This window comes from Sebastes fasciatus, chromosome 14 (genome assembly GCF_043250625.1).
Source record: "Sebastes fasciatus isolate fSebFas1 chromosome 14, fSebFas1.pri, whole genome shotgun sequence".
Taxonomy (NCBI): Eukaryota; Metazoa; Chordata; class Actinopteri; order Perciformes; family Sebastidae; genus Sebastes; species Sebastes fasciatus.
This window is the reverse complement of record NC_133808.1, coordinates 1,314,280-1,333,736: the sequence shown is the minus strand read 5'-3', so window position 1 is coordinate 1,333,736 and position 19,457 is coordinate 1,314,280. Positions and strand designations below refer to the sequence as shown.

Here is a 19,457-nt window from a genome sequence, read left to right as displayed (position 1 = left end):
TGGTGCAACAACTGTGGATTTCATGCTGTCATGCTTCTGTGTCTCCCCCCAGGTGTATGTGTTAAAGAGACCCCACGTTGACGAATTCCTCAAGAGGATGGGAGAACTGTTCGAGTGTGTCTTGTTCACTGCAAGCTTATCCAAGGTCAGCCTGCTGTCCCTATTCTGTGTGACTTGTGTTTAACATTTGACTCATCATATAGTGAGTTTGATTTGCAGGTGACCTTCCACATACACCGTCACACATAAATGATATTTATGATACCTGTCAGGCGAATCGCAGACATTTTACCCTCTCACATTTACTTCAGACCGTCTTAGCCTCAACTTCACCTTGTGAAGCATGTGGTCGGTTATGACTCAGGGACTTGCTCACACTTGATTCATTAGGTTTTAGTTGCCATGTTTGCATTTACAGACCGTGTCATATATTTTGTGAACATCGTCTGAAATCAAATGCTGATCTGCCGCCTTTCATGTTTTGAAAATGTCCAAGCTTAAATGTCGCAGATATCGATTCTCTATGGCTGACACGTACTGTATGTTCATGTGCATTGAAATATGATGCAGATTGGTTGTAGGTCTGTGTAGGCCATAAGGTTTAAGTTGGTGGAGACTGATAGCAGAGCTAAAAAGAGTGTGAATATTGAAGTTCCATTCATCAGCTGGCCAGAAACACGACTCTAAATGAATGCTAATGTAGCTGTGTGTCTGCTAGTGTAAATAGGGAACTGTTTGCTAATAAGTTCACCTTTTCAACTTGTAACTTATTGACTGAAGGCCTTTTCACACCGGGGGCATGACGAAGAAACAACATGAAAATGCAAAATACTCACCTGCGAATATTGTATGGCTAGGGCTTTTATTGTGAAAGTTAAGAACGGAAGGATAGGATCTGGTCTGCGCTGCCTTTGTCAAGGTTGAAAGGAGTAATAAAGTTTCAGACTACGGAGCCTCTGTGTTGTTGTTTCATAAATATAGATGCAACTCAACCAGGTCCGCCTTTATTCGCAGTGCGAGAGCTCAGAAAATCGACCTTGTTCCAAAAAAAAAGACTTTTTCAACGCATAATATTCATGCTCTGTGTGAAAGTACTCGTGACAAAAACAACAGTCGAAAAAATGTATTGATGTGCAAATGAATCACACGATAACAACGCCCCCGGTGTGTAAAGGCCTTAATATGTCAATGATGTGCTTAGAACTGATTTTTTTGCCCCCAAGTAGCAAAAAAATTAGCTAATGCAACTTTACCTCTAATTTAGAAATCTGTTTAAAAACTATTTTTTTTTTTTTTTACCTTGTTAGGACTTGTGAGGAAATCCTACAGCCTGCATTACCACAGAGCGACTCCTCTGGTTGTATAGAAGTCTATGAGAACAATGAGTCTACTTCTCTCTTGATTTATTACCTCGGTAAACATGAGTTTATGGTCTCAATCTCTAGTTTCAGGTCTTCTTCAATACAGCATGATGTTCATTTAGTAAATTAAGACCTTGTGATTGACAGGTCGCTACCACGGCGTTGTCCGGTCTGGAAGTTGTCCATGTTTTCATCTTAGAATTTTAACCCTTTCACAGTGTGTTTTCAGTTTCTGAAAGTTAATTAGAACCTTTTTGGTTGCCTCTCTTATTCAGCGGTGGGTTGTTATTAGCTCCACCCTGTCGTATCACTTCTGGTGGCAAAAAAAAACAACATGGCGAAGGCCAACAAACCAAGATGGCGTCGGCCAAAATGCCGAACTCATGGCTTCAAAACGGTAGTCCACAAACCAATGGGGTACGTCACGGTGACTACGTCCACTTCTTCTATGCAGTCTGTGGTGTGGCCTCATCCACAGTCTACATGTTTTACTGGTCCTAGTTTAGCATTCTGCCATAGAATGACACACAGACACAGCTCAGCACTGTCTAAAGCCAGCCCCTGGTTTTGTCCTGCTACTGTAGTACGCAGATCCGGTGTCGGACCTGTTGGACAAATGGGGGGCCTTCCGGAGCCGTCTCTTCCGGGAGTCGTGTGTCTTCCACAAAGGGAACTACGTGAAAGACCTGAGCCGTTTAGGAAGAGACCTCAACAAGGTCATCATCATCGATAACTCGCCAGCCTCCTACATCTTCCATCCCGACAACGCAGTAGGCCTACTATATTTCTTTCTCTGCATTACACTGACCTACATTTGTATGTTTCACTAAAATCTTTTTTGGAACAATATTAATACAATAATGATATACTATTGAGTACTATGGAATATTGAAAAGGTCTTCTAATTCCACCATGTCCTGCTTCTTCAAACCTCCAGGTTCCCGTAGCGTCCTGGTTTGACGACATGTCAGACACCGAGCTCCTCGATCTTATCCCCTTCTTCGAGAGACTAAGCAAAGTGGATGACATCTATGATGTCCTCCAGCAGCAGAGGACTTCAAGTTAACAGAGGCAGGACACTAGGATGAAAACAATCAGCAACAGCTGTCGTCACGGGGCCACGGAGGCTGCTGGGCCGCAGGCTCCATGCTGCTTCCAACTTCAAGGACCACACTGCAAAAAAAAGCCTCTCATTGAATCTGGTATTCTTACAGTATGTGGCGTAACAAATAAGTGAAAGCAATCTTCTGGCAGGGTTTTGCAGCGTTGAACGATTGCTTTCCTTTTTTGTGATGCTGGATGAATGAATATGAGATTCAATGACTTCTGTAGATATCTTTTGCATTGCAGCTAGTGTGTTGTTGTCGTCGTTATGTGCCAGCAGTGACCTATGTAAGTGTGCTGTAATCCTAGATTGTGTGAACAGCTGTTCAGTGCCATTCTACAAATGAACCACATCAGTCATTTTCATTTCTATAATGTAGTATTTGTAATATTATTTGAAGCTCTCTCACAGAATTTAATAAGTCATTGAAGACTGTTCCTTAAACCCCGTTAACTCTCTTTAACTCTCTTTAACTATCTTTGATTCAAATGTGTATGTAGTAAAAGACAATCATTAACTTTAGAGAATTTTGGTTATATACTATATTTTCCAGAACATGTTTTGGCACATTACACTACAAAACACCCATTTTTGACGTGCTCCAAATACTGTGCACTTCCTGTATGTCTTCCTCGGCTCTGAACAGATGCTGTTTAATTACATACTTCTACATTTAGATTGAAAAGAAACCAGAACGGTAATGGTGGGAATCCGCTGCCATTGATTGTAGTCCTTATTCACTACATCACAGATGACTGATACGGTTTAATCGCTAAATTCTAATATTACTGGAATCAAATTATTAATGTGTAATAGCCCTTTTATATGTTGTCTTATGCCCAGTCCAGTCTAATGTTGTTACTCATTAGTTGACCTCATTCTTGCCATCCAACAAATCTTGGAAAAGCTAAATATAAGACATTTAAGATCTGGATCTTTTGGACAGGTCCGGATTAGCATTAAGAAACAGATGTACTGCACACTGATTGGACCTTACCACTGCAGAAATGGTGAGATTATTTTTGTATATACAGTATTTCAGGATTTTAGGCAATCGGTTTGATTTGGTTTTAATGTTATTTTACCTAATGATATTTTGTTATTTTATCTTTTGAGTTTTTGGTTGAATTGGTCACCACAGTGTATGGTATGACGGCGTATTAGAGCCATTGTGGGGGAGGGGTAATAGTCTGAGAACAAACTCTGAATTTCAGACATTAAAGTAGCAAATTTACAAGAACAAACTCAGAGAGAGATTAGAAAGTCATACATTTACGAGAAAAACTAGCGGGGCTGTCAAAGTTAATACAATAATAACACGTTAACGCACATTTGTTTTAACACCACTAATTTTTTAGGGCACATTAACACAATTGATCTTTCTGAGGTTGTAGCTCAGTTTTAAAGGAACTGTTTGTAACTTCTTACACGTAGAAATCGCGTCGTGTCCCATCCTCGCTCGCGTGTGGCTACGCTGTTCCAACACAAGATACACGGAAAACCGCAAAGTTCTATCTAGTGAAGCCCGTCTGTTAAACAGTGTTGCTCCAGCCCCCCCGACTGTGGTTGGAAGACTCAGGGGAGACCGTAGCTTTGGTCTCCAGGACCGAAGTCTCTGCTGTACTCTGCTTCTCTGCTCCTCTGCCTGCCTTCACTCACAAACCGCGCTCGTTCTTACTCGCTCTCTCGCTCTCTCGCTCCACCTCTCATGTGCATGCGCGCACACTCCACACTGCAGAAGATGGGAGGCTGAAGCAGGAAACACCGTATCAGCATTGATTCATGGAGAGACCTTCGTCTGGTCAGCTAACATTACTGCCAAGCAGCTGAAATATAGAGTGATATTGTGTCGCCTCACTGTGTTGATCAATGTTCGTTCATGTCTATGTAGAGCGAGCACAAGCGCGAGTAACAGGACGCTGACTTTTGTTGACTTAACGGCCACAGGTGTCGCTGTTAACAAGACATTTCTGATTCTTACAAACAGTGCCTTTAAAGCTAGAGTGAAGATCCTGACATCAAGAAGGAGGGAAGGAGACTAAATAACACTGGAAACTTTTCAAAGGGGTCTCTTGACCTCTGACCTCCAGATCAGTGAATGTAAATGGGTTCTATGGGTACCCACGAGTCTCCCCTTTACAGACATGCCCACTTTATGATAATCACATGCAGTTTGGGGGCAAGTCATAGTCAAGTCAGCACACTGACACACTGACAGCTGTTGTTGCCTGTTGGGCTGCAGTTTGCCATGTTATGATTGGAGCATATTGTTTTATGCTAAATGCAGTACCTGTGAGGGTTTCTGGACAATATCTGTCATTGTTTTGTGTTGTTAATTGATTTCCAATAATAAATATATACATACATTTATTTAAAGCAGCATATTTTTGCCACTCCCATGTTGATAAGAGTATTAAATACTTCACAAATCTCCCTTTAAGGTTAATTTTGAACAGATAAAAAATGTGTGATTAATTTGCAATTAATCTGGATTAGTAATGGACAATCATGCGATTAAATATTTGAATGGATTGACAGCCCTATTATAAAATCATAAATTTACGAGGAAAGTCTCACAAATTTGTATGATTTTTCTTGTAAATTTTCCACTTTAATCTCAGACAATATCCAATTTTTTTTCTCGTAACGTCACGACTTTAATGTCTGAGTTCTTTCTCGGAATTTCACCCCCCTCCCCCGGCTCAGTAATTCTTAGTTTCTTACTTCCGATGACCCTGATGCACCGTTGTAGTGTGGCCCTTCAGTAATGCAGTACTGTTGTGGCTGTAACCTGCTACGGCCACTTCAATAAGTTTGACGTTTGATTTGAAAGCACACTTTGATCTGTAAACTTCTTTTGTGCAAGACATCAATGGAAGCAATCGTACTGCCGTATCGAGCTGTAAATACAGTTTCATTTGGGGAAACTTGTGCCAGACATGTTGGAGCTGATTTACTTCTTCCTCAGTCTGGAGCGAGTGTGTATATTTGTATGTGTGCGTGTGGGTTTCAGTGTGATTGCGTCAGTGTGAGTATTTACGTCGGTTTAAGATTTTTTTAAAAAGATACTTTGACGATAAGTGAAAAAAAAACATAACCTGTCTATAAATAATGATTTAACTTTTGTACTGTATGCAACAAGAGTATTAACGTGGTGACTCAAGTAAAGAAACTGGTTCAAACAAGTGACTTTTTAAATCGCTGCTGATTGAAAAAGAAGACAACTAGAGATATTTTTACCTTGCATCAATAAAGCATGTTTTATTGAAACAGGTCATATTTCACTACAGTACCTTTATTCACATACCAAACGCTCAACACAACATGGCAGAGGTGGAAACAAGTCAAATGGAAAAATGGAATATAGAACAGATTTTATATGAAAACAACTATCATTCTCTGTTACGTTCAAACATAATACCCACTCAACAATAAAACTAGCATGCCCTGATGATCAATCAAGGTGATCAGGTAATTTCTTAACCTATTTCTTTCCTAAGTTACCTGATTTTTGGCCCAATGTATTTACATTACAAGCCCCTTGCTGCAAGACAGAATTCTCTTCATTCAAACTTCATCAAAACATTAAAAAAAAAAACTATTTTTATACAACAGACAAATGATGAAAAGAGATGTTAATTGTTAAATGTAATGAATTGTTGCTGGATGATCCAGTCTAAAATCTAAACTTGATATGGATCGATGGCTTTAGTTAACTGGAAACTAACTTTGTGTTTCCTATGTGGTAATACTGAGAACCAAGACTAAAAGCCACAGAAAACCATGCTCTAATATATAGAAAATTACACTGAGTGCAAGCGTTGCATGTGTTTCTATTGTCTAATAACTGCACATGTAGTCTGTAAGTGAGCTATGTTTAAAGATATGGGTCAAAGCAGCCAACTGGAGTTCTGGAAAGGACCAAAATGGCGTCTGGAGTTTTTTTTTTTTTTAACTGGCAGATATCTTAAATGAAGAGTGTGTTGCATTTTGGGGGATGTATTTGCAGAAATAGAATATAATATTTATAAGTATGATTTCTTTAGATTGAGCCGTTTATATCTACATACGGAGCGGGTCCTGTTCACAGAGCCGGCCGCCATGTTTCTACAGTAGCCCAGAACGGACAAACCAAACACTGGCTCTAGAGAGAGACATTCACGTTGTTGCGTCGGCCACCGTAGTTCTCCTACACGCTTGGCACATGGGAGAAGATTCAGTTGGTTGCAATCTGCAACTTCACCGCTCGATGGCGCCAAATCCTACACACTGCACCTTTAAGAGATGTTGTTTGTGTTCTACATAAGCATTTGGCTTTAGAAATGGCCCTTTTAAGCAAAATTTATTGTGGCTGGATTGCATTCAAACTATGTAGAACTCTTCACTTATCATTCTATCCATGTACTTGTAGTTCTTCCCGCTCATTTAATCTTTACACTATTCAAATCAGATAGTACACATTCAGCTTAAACCTCTATAACATGGTTACAGTTAGACCCCTTACACACAGGACATTATTTACATCCAAACTGCAATCTGTATTATGATAAAGGAACTGTTCCAAATGTATTCACACACTGACTACGACAAAATGTATACAAACAGAAATTTAATTTTTTCAATTGTTAAAGGCAAGATACTGAAAGAAAATCCACTCCCTGCATGAGAATCCATCACAACCCTGTTTAAACCACTTTTATAGACATACTGTTTGTAAATACATAAGCAACGTCAATGTTACAACTTAAAGCGTCAATATAATAATCAATCCATGTCAATGAGGTGACGACAGACAGGAGAGGTCACTCACGGATCACCTGTGAAATTTGAGCAGAGGAAAAAAAAATGAGGCTGAGGACCAGAGAGCATCGGTCAAGTTTGACCTGATTCTGTCAAAATGTGAACCTGTCTCGTGTAACCTGTCCATCACGCAACAGCTCATTTTTATTAAACATATACAATATGAAAAAACCTGATGCAAATAACTTCAACAACTATTGAATTAAAACTGCAGTTTTTTACTTTACACAAGTGGTTCCAAAGCATTTGGCTTGTGGCCCCTTAAAAAAACCCAGTCTACTTGGGCCCCCTCATTACTAGTTATGGCCGTAGTATGGACAGGAGCTGAGTCGACCACAGAGTGATTTTTCCTTCTCAGATTGTTTCATTTGAAGGATTTTTAGCAGTCTAAAGAGCTGGAATTATCCAGTATTTGACCAGGAGAAAAAGCAAAAATTGGGGAAAAATAAGAATTTTGTGCAAAAGAAATATTAATTTTTCTTTTTTTCTACCTTTAATCATCTCATGACCCATTAAGATTTGTGTTGAGGCCCCTTCCAAAGCCCCAGGTTGGGAACCATTCCTCTAGGCTTAAACCTGCAGTAGGGCAGGCAGAATGTTTTTGGCATCATCCCATAATAACCTTTCATCATATTGTAATTCAAGTGTTCTGATAGCAAACTAGACTTCTGCTCCTCCTCATGGCTCTATTTTCAGGCTTTAGAACATCTAGATCGTAACGGGAGACTTTGACCAATCACAGGTCATTTCAGAGAGAGAGCGTTCCTATTGGCTGTTCATTCAACGGAGGCAGCTGTCAATCACTCGCAAACTCTGATCAAACGGTCAAACTAGGCAGCGCTGATCAAATATGAATCAATATTCTGTTACTGTAATGACTTTTTCTCTCCTCAGATGTTGTCAGAATCATCTTGTAGTGTACTGTTTAGCTGTTAAATGAGAACGTTTGCTCCGGCTGGTGGGCGGTGCTTGGTATTTCCTCAACTGATCTCAACATGGTCACAAACTTTCTCATTTTTCTCATAAGAACTTCGTCAGCTGAGCGTGAGTCCTGGTTGTTCGCTTAGCTTAAAGCCCAACGGATTCACGACAGGTTTACAACCTAAGCCAGATGATTGAACATAATACTCTTTCATTGAAAGCCAACATAATAAAACTAAAAATACTTTACTCTCTTACACATTGAAATAGCTTGACTCGGTTCAGTGGGTATGTGCTCTATATTGCTTGACCTATATGCCTGCAGATTGAGTAGGACCATAAACACTCCATATTATTTACAGAATTTATCACTCTAGGAGCCAAAACATTTGCTGTATTTATTGCTGCATGTGCAGTGCCAAGTCATGCAACACTTTAACACGGCATCTTTTATTATTATTATTATTCACAATCAGTCTGATGGATTTATGTTTTTGCGTTGTTTTTCCTTCTAATGCAAATATGGCTTTTCAATTGAATAATTAGTTTAGTTAGATAGTTAGTAGTTTAGTTGAATGTTTTTATTTCCAAGTCGACACCATATTATTCTAATCTTTTCTTTCATTGTATTCTGATCTTTTTTCTGTCTGTAATGAAGAGTTTACTGCTTGTTCTTTTATTCTTTATTCTAGGTAAAGCGTTGAGAACTTTGAAAAGCGCTAAATAATTTGGAATTATTATTATTATAAAAAACATTTTCTTCCATTACTTGCATCGATCAGCTACTTCCTTTACTTGTGATGTTTCTTTAGTCACACAAACAAACTCCAGTGTTTGTTATCAGCTCCATCTAGTGTTTCTCTTTTGAATTACATCACTGGGTTTCAATGTTCCACCAGCTGGTCAGCTAAATCCAGTATGACCTAGTGCTGGAGGTAGGACTCACATCTCGTACTTAAAGGTCCAGTGTGTAACATTTGGGACATCTACTAGCAGAAATGGAATATAATATTCATAACTATGTTTTCATTAGTGTATAATCACCTGAAACTAAGAATGGTTGTGTTTTTGTTAGCTTACAATGAGCCCTTCAGATCTACATAGGGAGCGGGTCCTCTTCACGGGGTCCGCCATGTTGCTCAAACCAAACACTGGCAGAGGCATTTTTATGTTACCTGAAGGCCACCGTAGTTCTCCGACACACTTGTGAAACTGCGGTAACATGAGCCGCAGAGTGCATAACCGCGGTACCGCCAGCCGCCGTCTGACTTCCGATGCTCCTAAAGTAGTGTTATTATTAGGGCCGTCGAGCAATTAAAATATTTAATCGTGATTAATCGCAAATTAATCAAAACAATTTTTATCTGTTCAAAATGTATCTTAAAGGGAGATTTGTCAAGTATTTAATCCTCTTATCAACGTGGGAGTGGGCAGATATGCTGCTTCATGCAAATGTGTGTATATATTTATTATTGGAAATCAATTAACAACAGATATTGTCCAGAAACCCTCACAGGTACTGCATTTAGCATAAAGAATATGCTCCAATCATAACATGGCAAACTGCAGCCCAACAGGCAACAACAGCTGTCAGTGTGTCAGTGTGCTGACTTGACTATGACTTGCCCCAAACTGCATGTGATTATCATAAAGTGGGCATGTCTGTAAAGGGGAGACTCGTGGGTACACATAGAACCCATTTACATTCACTGATCTGGAGGTCAGAGGTCAAGGGACCCCTTTGAAAATGGACATGACAGTTTTTCCTCGCCAAAATGTTGCGTAACTTCGTAGCGTTATTTATCCCATATGATAGCAGTATCTCACTCGATCTAAAACTGAGCCGCTACAACCTCTGAAAGATCGATTGCCTTAATGTGTCAAAGAAATTAGTGGCGTTAAAACGTTTTTGTGTTAACGCGTTATTATCGCATTACCTTTGACAGCCCTAGTCATTATGGTAAGGATGGCCTCTGGGCGAGGCTAATGGCGTTACCACGGTTTTGCACGTGGCGGCTCACGTTAAAGTGAGGATGAGTGGAGGGGTACTCGGTTGTGATCTGTAACCACACCGCTAGTAACAGTAGAAATACCACAGTGCCGAAATACTCAAATACACTCAACTACAAATAAAAGTCATGCGTTCAAATTTTGACTGAAGTAAAAGTAAAGAAGTATTGGAATGAAAATATACCTACAGTATGAAAAGTCAAAGTATTCATTATGCAGAATAATGTGTATTATATTATTGGAATATAATTCTTGATGCATTAATGTGAACAACGGTCGGGGGGGCTAAATTTAACTATTTGATATACTTTATCCGCTGAGTAGCTTGTGACTTCCCCTCGGGGATCAGTAAAGTTTTATCCTAAACTATAATATTACATCATCATTTATTTGTTGATTATACTTTATATTATTAATCTGAACCTGCAAAGTAACAACTGTTATAAAATAAATGTAGTGAAATAAAATGAGCAATATTTGCTTCTAAAATGTAGGGGGAAAAATGGAACTACTCACGTAAAGTACAAGTACCTCAAAATTGCACTTAAGTGCAGTACTTAGTTACTTCCACCACTGGTGTTAACACTGATGGCTTCTTCAGCTCCAACAGTGGCATGACTCAATTATTAGCTATTACTATGAGAAAAGTAGCCTGTTATTAACTGTATGTTGTATGTTTTTTAATATTAGCTGCACGGTAATCTGTTATATGAAAAGATTGCTTTTGCATTTTACAGCAACACTGTGATAACCTGGAACTGTTCATCCATGAAAGAGTCATATTACTGTCTTACATGTGCATATACATAAATCCATACAAGTCCGATGACTTTTACCGATAATATAAATGCAGTTAAAATGTAAACACATTTCAAAATGAATCTCATGTAATCGACTGCATTAGAAACTGCCCTCAAACAGCTCCTTCTTTTACTTACCCAGCACCCGAAGCTGGGCTCTGCTTTTAGCTTTCCCAGAGGTGAACTCCACCAGTCCATTCATGTCCGGGGAGGTTTGTCTGAGGGTCATCCTGTGGACCGTGCCCATCTTCTCCAGGAGCACCCGAGAGCTCGGCTGTAAGGGCTCCCCATTCAGATTCCACGCAGGGGCTCTGTGGACCGGGACCGAGACCTCACATTCAAAGCAGGCTTCATCGGGGGCCATGACTTCCACGTCCTTCAGCTCTCTGACCATTGACAGTGACTGGGCTGAGTCAGTGCACAAAAGAGAGGGAAAAGCTGTAACGGTGGCTCTGTTCTATTCCAGTAAGCCATGAGAGTGAGCCAGCATGCACAACACCAAGGCAGCCTTCTATTCATCACTCACAGTATTAAGCTTCCTACCGTGACAGGTCAAAACGTCCTGGTGAAAAAGGCCTATTTAAGTTTGGTTGCTCAGAATGTTATCATTTGGCATGTTCATGGGATACTTTTTTATGAAATGAATTATTGTGACTCATTCTTAGGGATGCATCGATACCAATACTGGATCGGACATCGGGCCGATACCGATTCAAATAGCTGGATCGGATATCGGTGAAAATGGGGCCGATCTATTCAACTCAATTTTATGTTAGTATACTATACATGTTATATACTGTCATTTTAATTACTTTTTAAGTTTTGACCAATTTGTTTGCTGCATTTATAAGGTTTACACTTGAATTGTAATTCCTGTTAATTCTAAAGATCTCTTACCAAGTTGCTGGTTCACGATCCACCATCCCAATAATTAAGAACAATTAAATAAATGTATATCTATGTATTTATTGGTCACATTTTGTTTTACAAAGTTATGAAAGCAATGTTTAAGTCCAGCCTGATGTTGCCTTAAACATAACAGATCCCAGTCACTTCCACACAGTGAGGCGTACAGCTGATAAATTAAAGATAGGGTCGACGATGTAGGAAAGCTAGCATCATTTGAAAGTAGCATCGCCTCAGGAGCTCCGTCTAAACCCCCCCCCTCCCCTCGGGGCTCCTTCCAAGGCAACGCCCCCCCACCTCCCCCACACACACACATGCACGAGCACCGCCGCATCGTAACTACTTCACAGACACAGAGCGGAGAGAGGACCTCAACTCAACAACGCTACCTCATGACAAGTAACCGCGGCAGTGCTACTGCAGGGCTGAGTTCTCTCTTCTATTCTCCAGGAAACGTGCAGCGTGACACGCTTTGAGTTCAGGCTGGTGCACGCCAAGGGTAGAGAATGAGCAGGGAGGCAGGGAGGCATCTGATTGGCTCTTTCCAAGCGGACCGCGAGGCAGTGATTGGTAGAGGTTTTTACAGGATTACAGCAGATACAGATGACGGATCTTTTCCGGTCCTTTTTCAGAGCTCATCAGTAATGGATCGCTGTCGGGGTGTAAAGACCATTTCAACCAATAGAACAAATAGTGGAGACTGGAGAACATCGCCAACCCTGCCTTTAAACACTGGTATCGGATCGGTATTCGGTATCGGACGATACCCAAAGCCCAGGTATCAGTATCGGTATCGGGACTGAAAAAGTCGTATCGGTGCATCCCTACAGAAGGTTGAATTAGGCCTGCCTTTAGAATCCATTGTAACTGAACAGCCACCTTTCAACCCTTCAACCCAACAAGCATTCTTTAATTACTAAAAGATAAACATCTAAAAATAAAAATCAAGGATGTTGCAAATGGCCTCTTTATATTGAAACAAGGCAAGAGTGAAAGGAAAACCATGTGAAACATGGGGGGAAGTTTAGTGATGTCCCATTGCAGTAGGAGAAAATACATGTAATAGCATTGCTTTGCCAGTAGGTGGAGCGATGAGGTTATGTCTGTTGCACTACCATAATAGAGTGCTCTTGTACTGTTGTATTGTTATTTTCTAACACTCTTCGGGGTGGATTGGTGGGGAAGACGAAGCATTGTTGTTGGGCTATGACAACTAAAAGATTGTTTTGATAACGTTTTTATGTAGATGAATATTTTCTGAAAAATAATACATTCACAGAGTTTTTAGAAAAGTGCAAAATAAAACTATGGCTTCTTCAGGAGAAAATGATTGCTATTGTGAATTAATCATTTTAAAAATGGTGGCGGGTCCAAAACAAATGTTTTGTTTATCTCTGTGGAAGATATCTGACATTTGGTTCCCACTTCTAACGAGGCCTGAGAGCCAATAATATAACGACGTTGGTATCATGTGGTATCTATGGGTCGTCAGTTAAATGGATAAATGGCTGAGATTGATGGTAAATGCCTGCCAGCGAATCCAATGGAACAAGGAAGGGAGAGTGCGACATCTAGTGGCTGAATGTTATCAATAGCCCCTTTAAGTCCTGCCATTTGTCACTACCTATACTTGCTATGGAATTATCAATACCTCACCCATACCACTAACAAGAACAGTGGAGCAGTATACATGTACTATCCTGTTAACAAATAGCACCATGTAAAGCTGGAAAAAAATCTAAATAAAAAGTTTGGCTGTAAATGACGCAGTGTTTGAGATCGATCATGAACTCTCTTACCCTCCACTGTCAGTTTTGCAGAGCATGTGTACTCTCCAACCTGCACACTGTACATGCCCTCATCATCTAGCAGCACCTGCTGGAGGATCAGTTTGCGATAACAGCCTTCACTGCAGATCTCAAAGCGTTCAGAGGGCAGGATGACATTGCTGCCTTTGTACCAGCGGATGCTGCATCTGGGGTTGGACACAGTGCAGTCGAGGAGCACACGGGTCTTCTCTAGGGCGGTCGTATCCTGCAGAGGTTTCACAATGTTCACAGGAAGCTCTGAAAAGGACAAAGTGCAAATTAGATTCATCAAAACAAACTGTAACTTGATAAAAGACTTCATATATTTCCACATTTTGTTACCCAATTTGACCTAATTTTAATATGAACAGAAAAATAACCAGCCCAGCAGAGTGCTTACTATGGACATAGTAAGCTATAGGTATTGGTACTATGGACATAGTAAGCTATAGGTATAGGTACTATGGACATAGTAAGCTATAGGTATAGGTACTATGGATATAGTAAGCTATAGGTATAGGTACTATGGATATAGTGAGCACCCTGAGACCGAGAGGCAAGTGAGGAAAGAAAATTTGGTGATCCATTTTCTGATCTAAATAGTTTTCCTCCCTGTGTTTATGACTTAAGAACAGGAGAAAAAAAGTTTTTTCTATCTATTTTTTTCATCTGTGAAAGCAGATGAACAGAACAGTTTTGGCAGATGAATTATTATAATCTTTTTTTCAGGATCACTTTCACAAGTGTTTGTTGTTGTAATACTCATTTTGGACATGAGGCTGAATACCCGATTCTATCCTACCCCATGTTCTAAATAGGACTGTGTTTTCAGTCTTTTTCAAAAGTTTGTGTTTTCACTAACAGCAGATTAGCGCAAATTGAAATACATTTCTAGCCAAAAGGAAGACATGACAGTAATGGTACATAACTTGCTAACACACAATATATGTACTTTGTGTTTAGAGTGCATGGAGAAATGAAAACCTGGAAGAAAACATGAATGTTTTTAGTCCTATTGAGAACATGGGGTGGGGATGCATTTCAGCCTCTTGTGGCCAAAATGACTATTACAACAACAAACACTTAAAAATAATTGTGATGAAAAGAAGTACCTGCCAAAACTCACCTGTTTTCACAGATGACAAAACAGGAACTTGTAAAATTATCCTGGTAAAATTTTTTTTTTTTCATGTTTCACAGGTTTTTTGGAACTTAGAAAGATTATTCTGGTAAAACCTTTTTTGCACAAATGTTCTTAAGTCATAAACAGAGGAGAGAAAACAATTTAGATCAGACTGAAAATTTGGATCACCAGAATTTTTTTTTCTCTCATTTGCCTCTCAGGGCTTCCGTAGTTTACGGTATGTAGACCACAGACGTTAGTTTTTGGTGTGAATCTAAAATTCTGTGGTTAAAGCTAGATGAAAATCTAACAAGCAAACTCATAGCTCATATACTTCATTGAGTTAGGACTACCCTGATAAATTGATAAATATTTAATAACAGTAACTGTATGTATTATTAATTTTCATAAATGTATACCTTCCTTTGGAACACCTAGTAATATATATTCATTATACCTTCCACCTCCAGGTAACCGACAGATTCGACATGTCTGGTGACAAACTTGATCTCTCCAGAGTCCTCTGCTTTCACATTGCACATAAGAAGAAAATGTTTGGTCCCTGAAATAAGAATAACATTATCAGGATAAAAAATAAGCAAGATAACAATCTGGCTGAAAAATATGCAATTCCAAATATGACTTTATAGGTGTTCAATCACATTGTTTGTTTTTTGCTGTTTTTAAATATTGTTTACAGTATTTATTAGCATAACATCATCAGAGCTGTACAGGAACTATGACTTGTGGACTTTGTGATTTTGAAGCTGACCTTCCTGCCGGATCTTGATGGTGCTGGTGGGTTGTATCCTCTCCCCATTTTTGTACCATTCTCCTGCCACATCCTCCACTGAGATCTCACAGACAAACACCGCTTTCTGATCTTCTTGGATGTCCACGTCCTCCAGGCCCTGCAGGATCAGCAGATCACGCTCTGCCGAGAGAATAAACATTAAAAGATATTTAGGAGTAAAATAGAATCTCTTAACAATATCAAATAAAAAAAAAAGTTAGGGGGAAAAAAATTAAATCAACAACAATCACAAAGCTTCTATTTCACCAGAAGAGGAAGCAGGAATTAACGTCTGTGCTACAGTTTATAATTCCCTTTTCCTTTCCTAAATCACTGTAAATGTATAGAACCACATTGTCTTTCTGCGCTACAGACATTGTGTTATATACAGTAAATGTAGATGTCCAATGAGGGTTGATGGTAAATGTAGTCAATGAAGCAATACATTTCTCAGTGTGTGCTATATTAACAGGGAAAGCTGAGTTTTCCTTTTTCCTACTCGCGGAGCTGTACTGGCAGTGCCTACATATGCCAGGATGCATTGCGCACAAGCTTCAGACGCCCAGAGGAGGGTCCCCGCCGGCCTTATCCTCTTGCACGGTTAATGCAGCCGTGACATCGGCCTCGATCTGCTGCATTCAAAATAAGAACTACACTTTTTATTTTATTTTTCATAGGCATACCATTAGAGAATTGTCATCAATATGCATATCATAGTACATACTGCTACCAATCTAGCCACTGTAGTGGTACTATAGTAATAGTGGTGCATGAAACAGGTAATCTGTGTCTCTGTGTCCTCCGGTGTCCTCTGCTGTCCTCCGGTGTCCTCCAGTGCTCCTAAAGGCATCTGCAAGATTTCACAGACCGGAGGAAAACAACCAATCAGAGTCAAGCTGCCATCCATGAGAGCACTCGTGAACTCCGATCAAACGGTCAAACTAGGCAGCGCTGATCAAATATGAATCAATATTCTGTTAATGTAATGCCTATTTCTCTCCTCAGATGTTCTCAGAATCATCTTGTAGTGTACTGTTTAGCTGTAAAATGAGAACGTTTGTGACCCGGCAGCCATGTTGAGATCAGCTGAGGAAATACCAAGCACCGCCCACCAGCCGGAGCACAGCCAATAAGAACGCTCTATCTGAAATGACCTGTGATTGGCCAAAGTCTCCCGTCAAAAGCTAGATTTTCTAAAGCCTGAAAACAGCCATGAGGAGGAGCAGAAGTCTAGTTTTCTCTCAGAACACTTGAATTACAATATGCTGAAAGGTTATTATGGAATTTTTGCACAATGATGCCAAAATATACTGACTACTGCAGGTTTAATACTAATAATTAATTAATAATACTAACAGCCTACATTCATAAATACTAATACGAGAGAAAGAATATCTTTTGTATAAGTGCTCGGTGAGGAAATTGGAATAATATATCCTTACAATGAATTCCTATTCAAAGACATTACTTTGGAATCTATGTGTTTTGTGTTAGCCTCTAACTGTCCACCTGAGTGCAGTTTCTCTATATAAGCTGTTACTTGCGAAGAAAAAATATATTTACTATTGCAAATTTTTCAAGCAGCATGACTGTAAAACCATAAACCAAAAAAATCTTGACTTTACTCGTTGGCTTGCTTTCCTCACTTCCGTTTCTCTTTTCTGTACTGATCTCACTGATTTGTTTAAGGTGAACGGCCAATCAGAGTGATTTCTCTCACCATCAGGCGCTGTCGCCCATTCAACATTGTGATTTGTCCGAAAAAAACCAACTCGGGCAAACAAGAGCCGACACACCCAAAAAACTAGGCTGACCGTCGGCTTGGCGTGTGAGGGCCTTAAGAGCAGGTTAAAACCTGGCTTAGCATACTGCAAAATAAATCGCTTTAACAGTTTCATACTGCATAGGAGGAGGAACGCAGTATGTACTGTATACTGTATACTGTATATGTGACAGGGTCAAAAATGACATATGCATGATTTATGTTTTATGGTTGTTTTTATTCTATTGTGCATGTTTTATGTTTGATTTTATTCTATTTTGCATGTTTTATGGTTTTTATTCTTGTATGTGTTTTATCCCTGCATGTTGGTTGTTTGGATTGCTTTTAATACGTAAATTGAAGTGTTTTTAAGATGTCATGAACTAGACCCATGGACAGCCACACCCCCAATCAAAGACACTGATTAGGAGAGGAGCGACAGGTGTGGCGGAGAGCCTGCAATTAGCAGGATGCAGCACAGGTGGAGAGGACTAAAAGGAGAGAGCGGCTCGCAGCAGGGAGATCTTCAGTCAGAGACAGTCCAGAGACAGCAGTGCAGCAGAAAAGCCCTCCTGCTACTACCTACCAGCCCAGTGACCTGAGAGTTCCTGTGAGACTACATGCAGCAGGCCGTGTCCGCCAACGCAGATTCACTCAAAAAAATGTAAGTACCCTTTGGTACATTTACGTGGCGGACACACTGAAATAGGCCAGGATAGCTTTTAGCTGGAGTTGTGATAGCCAAGTAGTGGAGAACACACTACTGGTCCTGGTCTCTGTTATTTCACAGTTTCGGACGGTGCTGGAGAGACGGCCGAGACGGGCAGACGGCTGTTGGAGTACGGGAGGAGCTAAGACGCGGACACGGGAGGATCGCTGGATTGGACTGGACTGGACTGGAGTGGACTGGACTGGATTAAAGAGCCGGATTGGACTAGATCACTGGATTGGACTGGACTTTTTTTAGGGTTTTTAACCTTGTTGCTAGTAACATTTTATTCCTTTTAGCTTTTAGATTAATCATTAATTTTAGACCCATGCTATTTTAATTGAAATAAATCTGGTTTTAATTTGACTTAGACTTCTGCCTGGTTTTTAACTCTGCTCACCTGATTTAAAAGAACCTGAATTTATCAGAGTCCTAGGCTCTAAGTATTTCCTAGGTGGCGTTGTCGGCTCTAAGCAAAAACATTAATTGTTAAATCTAACTGGTACTTTAAGTCTTGCCATTGGCTGTTGGGCCCGGGCCACATATACAGTATACTGTATACTGCGTTCGTCAGTAGTATGTATTAGGCGGTTTCAGATACAGCCATTGTGTCATTTGTAAGTAAATGACCGACCCATAGCTAACCAAAGTAGCCTACAAACTTCTTAAAATGCCATGTAACTAGTTAGCCACATTTCTTGACAAACTACTAATGCAAAATGGTGTAAAAGAAATGTAACTTACAGCTTGTGTAGCTTACTCAGCTAATACCTCTACATGTTTCACAGCAGTCATTTGGTAGAAATGGCTGATAATGTTGCTGCAGTGTTTAAGTCTGGTGGTTTGTCGTAGGCTTCCAGTGTTTTAGTACTTTCCCAAAAATATATTGTTAACTAAGTGTTGTTCTGTTGAATAATAATACACATCTCCAGCTATACCAACGTATCACACCACTGTGAAACAAGAGGTCCTTAGCTGTATTCCAAACCACCTACTGACCAATGCAGTATACAGTACATACTGCATACTGTGTTCCTCAGTAGTATGCAGTATGAAACAGTTAAAGTGGTGTATTTTGCAGTATGCTAGACCAGGCTTTAGTCTTTAAACAAGCTCTTACAGCACTGGACCAAAAAACCAACTCCTACCACTATTGCAATATAATCGAAAAATACAACTTTGATTTTCTTTGTTTGTGACCAATGTTTGTTTACTGAATAAGATACTACATGGTTTAAATCATTTATTCTAACAGCTCATTTTGTATTGAAGGTACACGCTATGTCCATTCACTTTGTTCATTCAGTATGTATATTCTGTATTTCTATTGTTTTATAATCTTTTGGTACACCTGTATCT

The 19,457-nt window shown here is 39.8% G+C and overlaps 2 protein-coding genes and 1 long non-coding RNA gene across 5 annotated transcripts in view; 2 read left to right on the top strand and 1 right to left on the bottom strand.

The window, feature by feature from the left end:
* Positions 1-6,071, top strand: part of LOC141782057 (carboxy-terminal domain RNA polymerase II polypeptide A small phosphatase 1-like) — a 39,751-nt gene extending 33,680 nt beyond the window's left edge. For both annotated transcript variants that reach the window (XM_074658072.1, XM_074658071.1), the window contains 3 exons: positions 53-145; positions 1,946-2,131; positions 2,299-6,071. In XM_074658072.1, the coding sequence (XP_074514173.1) occupies positions 53-145; positions 1,946-2,131; positions 2,299-2,427 (408 nt within the window). In that variant the 3' untranslated portion in view covers positions 2,428-6,071. The remainder of the gene's footprint in view (positions 1-52; positions 146-1,945; positions 2,132-2,298) is intronic.
* Positions 6,072-6,367: 296 nt separating this feature from the next.
* obsl1b (obscurin like cytoskeletal adaptor 1b) overlaps positions 6,368-19,457 on the bottom strand; it is a 50,398-nt gene continuing 37,308 nt past the window's right edge. For both annotated transcript variants that reach the window (XM_074658064.1, XM_074658065.1), the window contains 5 exons: positions 15,607-15,768; positions 15,292-15,396; positions 13,703-13,969; positions 11,136-11,405; positions 6,368-7,283 (listed from right to left, as the gene is read on the bottom strand). In XM_074658064.1, coding sequence (XP_074514165.1) covers positions 7,273-7,283; positions 11,136-11,405; positions 13,703-13,969; positions 15,292-15,396; positions 15,607-15,768 — 815 coding nt within the window. In that variant the 3' untranslated portion in view covers positions 6,368-7,272. The remainder of the gene's footprint in view (positions 7,284-11,135; positions 11,406-13,702; positions 13,970-15,291; positions 15,397-15,606; positions 15,769-19,457) is intronic.
* LOC141782069 (uncharacterized) lies at positions 17,844-18,464 on the top strand. Its single transcript, XR_012597027.1, has 2 exons — positions 17,844-18,053; positions 18,180-18,464. It is a non-coding gene; the product is annotated as an uncharacterized LOC141782069 (long non-coding RNA).